Below are 7,269 nucleotides of genomic sequence, written 5' to 3'. Positions count from 1 at the left end.
TGGCAGCGAGTTCGCAAGTGGTGTGTGTTGAGTTTTCGAATGGCAGTTTTTCTTGGGTCTGTGCAGCAATTTATGCAAGTCCCGTTCCTAGCAAAAGGGAAGAAGCTTGGAGGGTTTTGACAGATTTTTCTAGAAATTATTCAGGTCCTTTATTAGCTATTGGGGATTTTAATGAGATCCTTCTTTCATCTGAGGTTAAAGGTGGGAACTTTGTCTCTCGAAGGGCAGAGCGGTTTGGAGCCCTCCTAGATGAGTGTGGTTTGATTGATTTGGGAGCCCATGTATCTTTGTACACTTGGTTCAGACATATGCAGGGCAATTGGTTCATCTCGAAGAGGCTGGATAGGGCTGTGGCTACTGATGCTTGGTGTTTTCGTTTTCCGGAAAGATATGTGGAGAATTTGGCGAGGATGCATTCTGACTACTATCCCATTATGATACGATGTCAAGGTAATGATAGAAGAGTCGGGGTAAAACCTTTCCGTTTTCAAGTAGCTTGGTCTTATCACCCAAGTTTTTTGTCGGTGGTCAGGGGTGCTTGGGACAAGGATAGACCCAATCCTATTTGTTGCCTTTCTCAGGTCAGAGATGATGCTTTGGCCTTTAACCGAGATGTCTTTGGGAATATTTTTAAAAGAAAGAGGGAATTGGAGAGGCGTGTGACCAGTATCCAACAGCGAATGGAGAGAGTTGATGCTTTATCCCTCATACAGGAAGAAAGGGAGTTACAGGCTGAATATAGTAATCTGCTTATGCAAGAGGAGTTGTTTTGGTATCAAAAATCCCGAGAGCACTGGGTCAGATTTGGAGATAGAAATACTAAGTTCTTTCATATGCAAACCATTATGCGGAGGAAGCGTAACAAGGTTCAGGGGTTATTTTTGGAGGATGGAAGATGGAGTACTGATCCGCAAGAACTCGAAGAATGTGCAATTGGATTTTATAGAGATCTTTTTTGTAATGTGGAACAGGTAGAACTTGATGTGATGAGGGATCAGGAATTACCTTCTTTATCTCGTGAGGCTATTGAAAGTCTCACAAGAAATGTTTCTAAAGAAGAGGTTAGGAAGGTGGTTATGGGCATGAACTCTTTTAAGGCCCCAGGTGCCGATGGTTTTCAGGCTTTTTTCTTCAAGGAATATTGGGAAGTGGTTGGTACAGAGGTATGGGAACTTGTTAAGAAGGCTTTCGCTGGGTTTGATTTGGATAGTGCTCTGTTTGACACTTTGGTGGTGCTGATTCCTAAAGTTGATAACCCGTCTCGCATGAAAGAGTTTTGTCCTATCAGCCTCTGTAATGTCATCTACAAGATTATAACTAAGGTGGTTGTGGAGAGGTTACGACCTTTTCTACAAGATATCATTGGTCCTCTGCAGGGAGGGTTTATTCCTGGAAGGGGTGCCCCAGACAATATCATTGTAGCCCAGGAAGTTCTCCATTTTATGAAGAAAACCAAATCAAAAAAAGGTGTTCTTGCTTTTAAAATTGACCTAGAAAAGGCTTATGACAGGGTGAGCTGGGAGTTTTTGGAGCAATCTCTCCTAATGTTTGGCTTTCCAGGTACTATTGTTTCTCTTATTATGAAATGTGTAAAGTCTTCCTCCCTTTCTCTAATGTGGAATGGTAACCGGTTGGATGGTTTTCAGCCAAAGAGGGGTTTGAGGCAAGGAGATCCGATGTCTCCTTATTTATTTGTTATTTGTATGGAGAGGTTGAGTTGCCTCATTGCTAGGCAAGTGGAGGTTGGTAGATGGAAACCAGTGACTGTGTCTAGGGGAGGTCCTGTAATCTCCCATCTCCTTTTTGCAGACGACCTTATCCTTTTTTGCAAAGCGAAGAAATCTCAAGTGCTTCATGTTTTGGACACTATGGCCACCTTTTGCAGAGCATCTGGTATGAAGGTGAATTTTGACAAATCTCGTGCTATCTGTTCTATGAATGTTTCTAGACAACACAAGGATCTCTTCACTGGTATTTCTTCTATCCGATTTGCTAATTCTCTGGGAAAATACCTTGGTGTCCCCCTTAAGCATGGCAGAGTTACTAAAGCTGATTTTAATGATGTGGTTGATAAGCTTACTAATAGGCTAGCATCTTGGAAAGGTCGCTTCCTTAATAAAGCTGGTCGGATTTGCCTTGCTAAATCAGTTTTATCTTCTATACCTATTTATAGGATGCAAGTAAGCCTTTTTCCATCAGGTGTGTGCTCTAACATTGATAAGTTTACTAGAAGTTTCATTTGGTGTGGTAGTCATAATCACCGTGGTCTTCATTTAGCATCTTGGAGAGTTTTGACGACTCCGAAAAAGTTTGGAGGTCTTGCTTTGCGGGAGTCGCGGTTGGTCAATTTTTCTTTATTAGGAAAGCTAGTTTGGCAAATTTTGATGAATCAAGAGAAACTGTGGGTCAAGATTATGCTTCAAAAATACCTCCAGAATAGAAACCTATTTGCAGTTAAAGCAATAGGTTCTTCATCGTATATATGGAAGTCTATTGTGCACACAGCTTCCGTATTAAAGGAAGGGTTTGTTTGGGAAGTGGGAGCTCTTTCTAAGAATTTCTGGTTTGACTCTTGGTTGCACTCTGGGCCAGTAGGAGCGAGGGTTGAATTTCTTGATATTTGTGAGGCTGCTTTGACCATTGAAGATGTTTACCGTGATGGAGTTTGGCATTTGGAGAGGATTTACTCTTTTATTCCTATGGACTTAAGGGAAGACATTCTTAGTTTAGTACATATTTCGGCTTCTGGTCGTGATTTGGGTTGGAGTTGGGAGCACACTCTTTACTCTGCTAAACAAGGATATTTATGGTTAATTCAGAATAAGTTGAATTGGGATAGGAATATCAATTGGCTTTGGCTTTGGAAGGCGCGGGTCCCTGAAAAGTTGAGGCTCCTAGTGTGGCTTTGCCTTCATGATGCTGTACCAACTCAATATCTGCGTTTTCAGCGACATCTCTCCTCATCATCCTTATGTACACGTTGCAATCAACTTCCGGAGACAATTCTTCATTGTTTTCGGGATTGTGAAGTGGTGCGATCAGTTTGGGTTTCTCTAGGTTTTTCTGATGTGTATTTCTTTGGCTCTCACGAGGTGCATGATTGGTTCAAGCATGGCCTCCTCAATGAAGGTTGTTCCAAATTTGCAGCTATAATATGGTCAATTTGGCAAGACAGAAATATGGGTAATTTTCAGGGAATTTTTGGATCTGCCGGGTCAATTGCATACAAGGCTCGCAGGTGCATGGTGGATTTTGAATATACAACTCAGAATCGAGTGTGTTGCATCCAGGGATTAAAATCTCTGTCTTGGTCTCCGCCAGAACCTGGTGCTTGGAAGTTAAATTGTGATGGGAGTGTGAACTTGGGAGATAATTGTGCTGGTTTTGGATGGGTAATTCGCGATAGCTCCAGTCAATGGGTAATGGGATGCTCAGGAAATTCCTTTGGATCTAGTGTCATCAAGATGGAGTTGTGGAGTATATGGAAAGGTTTGGCTTGGGCTTGAGAGGCGGGTCTTAAGCTTGTTGTCTGTGAGACAGATTGCGCATCAGCTTTTGAGCTAGTGACTAGTTGGCAAGTTCCACTCTGGCATCTTGAAAAAGAAGTGATACAACTGATCTTTGACTTGAAGTTAAGAAGGGATTGGGATATTCGTTTTGAGCTTATCCCGAGAGAAGCTAATGTCGTGGCAGATCGATTGGCAAAGATGGGATCTGGAGGTAGCGGAGCTAATGAGGTTCACCTTTGGCACCAGCCGCCAGAGGTGGTTTGTCCTCTCTTGCTGTTAAGAACCTAATTTCTTTTCTTTTTCTTTTCTGCTCTTTTGTTTTTTCTCTTGGTTGTTCACCAAAAAAATAACTATATATAGCTAATTTTTAAATTATATAAATACATGAATATAATTGAATGATTGTATAAAATTTTTTACACTATTAATATATTAAATTAAATTTTATATATAATTTTTCTAGTCTCCTGTGAAAATTAGAAGATAAATTACTTTTTTCATGTATTATTATTATTATTATTATTATTATTATTATATAATAATAAGTTTGTTTTCACATTTCTAACGCATGAAATAATTACACATTTATCTAATTAATTTAACACATAATTAAAATTTAAATAAAAATAAATTTTTGAAACCTGTATTAAATATATTTTAAGGTTATATGCAAATATTTTTCAAATTTTATTATCCTATAAAAATAATGTAAAAAATCAACTATCTATAATTTAATTCAAATAAAATATATATATAAGAAATTTATTTCATATATTAAATACAGATACAATTATTAGATTTATTATAAAATAGTATAAAAAAAAAACTTATCCTCTAATTTCTGGAAAGTACCATATTAATTGCCGTATATGAAATTTGCAAGCCCTAGCCTGGTTACGGCTAGTGTAATGTCGTCTCACTTTATTAGTTGTTTAGTTTATCTTTTTTTTTGTTTCTCGCAAATATTAAAGAGACGATCATTTAAAGTTATTTTATTTAATTTAATATCTATAATTTTATGTATATAATATTCATAGTTTTATATATTTTTTATATATAATATTATTCAATTATTTAAATAATGATTAAAGAATGCAAAATAAATAACTTTATAAACCACTACAAGGGAAACGGGAAATAGCGGCGGTTTCTGGAATGATTTGCGGCAGTTTTAAACCGCTGCGAAACGAAATTCAAGCGATTTGTTAAGCGTCGCCTATTAGGGTGTGGTTATATGATTTTCCGGCGGTTCTCAGGAACTGCTGGCACAACCGCCGCGATATGGAAATCTGTGATCGACACGAAATGTTCGGCGGTTTGAAACCGCCGCTGTTTAATGGCCACGGTTTAAAGACTAATGCATTTACCGGCGGTTTGAAAACGTCACGGTTTAATGGCCAATGTTTTTTGAAATGTAACTGGCGGCGGTTTTAAACCGCCGCTATCTCCTAACCTGAATTTTCAAATTTCTAACGGCTAGTTCGCAACCGCCACTATTTTCCGGTTAAATGGCTGCAAAAATACTATTTTGTACACTGGCAATCCACGCTATTTTTTATTTCAATGTACATTTTTTTTCGTTTTTTTAAATCGTTCTTAATATTAGTAAGTTAAATTATTTAAAATCCCGAAAAATAAATTGCAGGGTAAACGACAATAGCAAAACCATTAATTTAATAAATATAATTATCCGAATATCAACAAAGTGTACTCCTTACTAAGAGTTGCATAATCAACAAAATAAAAGTGTATATCTAAAAGAAGAAAAGGTTCCACAATCCTAAGATCTACTTTCTATTTTGTCCCTCCAACGCACTCATCCATGTGGCGACGTCTGATGGCAGCTTCCTACCTTGCCCTTGAAGTAGACATAACAAAGCACTCTCCATTGCCTGCATCCTGACCTTCCCAGCTGCTACTTCATCCTCCACTGCATGTCTTTTGGTCTTCTCAGCTGCTACTTCATCCTCCATTGCCTGTCTTTTGGTCTTCTCGGCTGCTACTTCATCCTCCACTACCTTCTTTTTCAATTTCTCTGCTGCCAACTCTGCTTGTAGTTTAAGCAGCACCCTTTGGGTCTCCTCCCTTTCAAAACCATTGCTCGGCTGATGGGAATTCATACCGAAGACTTGACTAGAAGTCGGCCCCAACCCCATGCCACGCACCCTACCCGAGTGCTCTTTTCCGAGAGCTTGAGCAAGCGAATCATTCTGGGATAACAGTCTAGAAGATTCATCGCCTTGCTCAATAGCCTCAATTCTTTCCTACACACATAGATAAGCAATTAAGAGCATTTATTAGCTAGTCGCTAACCGCACAGACTTCCAATAAAATTTTAAAAACTAAAACATAGGATTGAACACATTACTTACTCCAATAGCGCGAGCTGCATCATGGATATAGGAGCCATTGGTTCTTTTGTGCGTTAAGAGATACAACTCTCCTCTACTAACTATCCTCCCTTGTCGTTCCGACTGTACCAATAATAATGACAAAGTGAATAAGGTAGAGGAACAGATAGTTCAAAAACATTCCCAAAATTAGATTACCTCTTCTTCTCCGAGCCTTGCCAAGCTTTTCGATCCGCCGGTGTGGGTGTAAAGCTGCTTTGATCGATTCTCCGCATTTTTCTTACACTTCTCCTGTCATGCCATCAAATTAAGAGTTATTAGACACTAGCTCTGACGAACTAAATGAAGCATAAATGGACTTTGTCTGTTATGAAACAAAACTATATTACCTGTGTCTCTTCGCTATTGCGATAATCGAGAAACTTTCTTCAATGGTCCGCAGTAATTCCATCTGGGCGGTTTTCAATATTTGCTGCAAGTGAAAGTTCGGGGTCATAGCAGTGATGGTATAATCTGTTTCTCATTTCCTTCCAAGCCCTTCCTAGCATTTTGAATATTATACACTTTATAATTCCTCTACTATCTTCTTCAAAATGGAACATTTCATGCAACATTAAAATTAAGCTGTGAGTAGTGTTCAAAGTATGAGTTTGGAATGGTACGAAGAAATAAAAATAACATTTTACCTTTACTATTTCATTATAGACCTTGTCCCTGGTGCGAACCTTTCTCCAGTCCCTCTCGCAGATTGGGAATTTGGTGTAGTCAGATCCTAGCAGTCCCATAACGCCGCTCAGTAGACCTGCTTCATCCCCAACTGGTTGCAGTGCACTGTTAAACCTGAGTACGACCTTTCTTCCGTTAGGTGGCTTCATAGCTTCCTTCACATTCAGTTTGATCTGTTTGATTGTGCCATCGGATTCTGTAAAACATATTAATTCTTAGTTAGCTACCATTGGAGTCAAGCTGCGAATACATCATAAAAAAATAGGGCAATGAAAAGTAGAATTAAATAAGTTCTCTTATACCAATTGTTTTAACATCCCAAAATTCAGTGGTCTTGCGTCCCTTGCACTTCTGAGCATCCTGTGCAGCAAAAATGTGAAATTAGTATAGCATTAAAATATACTGTATGAGTTGGCAAAGTCACTAATATAGAAATGGAAAGGGGTAAATCAAAATGGTAAACAACCATTCATCAACCAATTGAGTTGCGTATATAATGTGGTCAACAAGACAACAGCAAATGTTTCTTGATCATTACTCACTCAAGTCTAATGAAGACATACACAAGATTTTAATAGCTCATCTAAATTAAAATGATACTGCAGCATTATCACATGAGTTCTAATTAAAAAGTCACTCTCATTGTATTTTTGGTCATGAGTCATTATCATATATACATACAC

General features: G+C 38.4%; 1 protein-coding gene across 1 annotated transcript; it reads right to left on the bottom strand.

The window, feature by feature from the left end:
- Positions 1-5,961: 5,961 nt before the first annotated feature.
- Positions 5,962-6,735, bottom strand: LOC107626790 (uncharacterized). Its single transcript, XM_088504413.1, has 4 exons — positions 6,547-6,735; positions 6,250-6,332; positions 6,059-6,151; positions 5,962-5,983 (listed from the first exon to the last, which is right to left on the bottom strand). Exons 1-4 carry the CDS (start codon positions 6,733-6,735, stop codon positions 5,962-5,964), a joined length of 387 nt encoding a protein of 128 aa, XP_088360539.1.
- Positions 6,736-7,269: the final 534 nt, after the last annotated feature.

This window comes from Arachis ipaensis, chromosome B2 (assembly GCF_059453495.1).
Source record: "Arachis ipaensis isolate K30076 ecotype BB chromosome B2, ASM5945349v1, whole genome shotgun sequence".
Taxonomy (NCBI): domain Eukaryota; kingdom Viridiplantae; phylum Streptophyta; class Magnoliopsida; order Fabales; family Fabaceae; genus Arachis; species Arachis ipaensis.
The sequence above is the reverse complement of the archived record's forward strand: the minus strand, read 5'-3'. Positions and strand labels throughout refer to the sequence as shown.

Bases quoted from the DNA above. Each gene is read 5' to 3' on its own strand.
- LOC107626790 (XM_088504413.1), bottom strand. From the start codon at position 6,735: ATGAAGCCACCTAACGGAAGAAAGGTCGTACTCAGGTTTAACAGTGCA. The intron at 6,333-6,546 runs GTAAAATGTTAT...TTTCACTTGCAG, and splicing joins TCTATAATGAAATAGTAAAG to CAAATATTGAAAACCGCCCA. The intron at 6,152-6,249 runs GTAATATAGTTT...ATGGCATGACAG, and splicing joins GCAATAGCGAAGAGACACAG to GAGAAGTGTAAGAAAAATGC.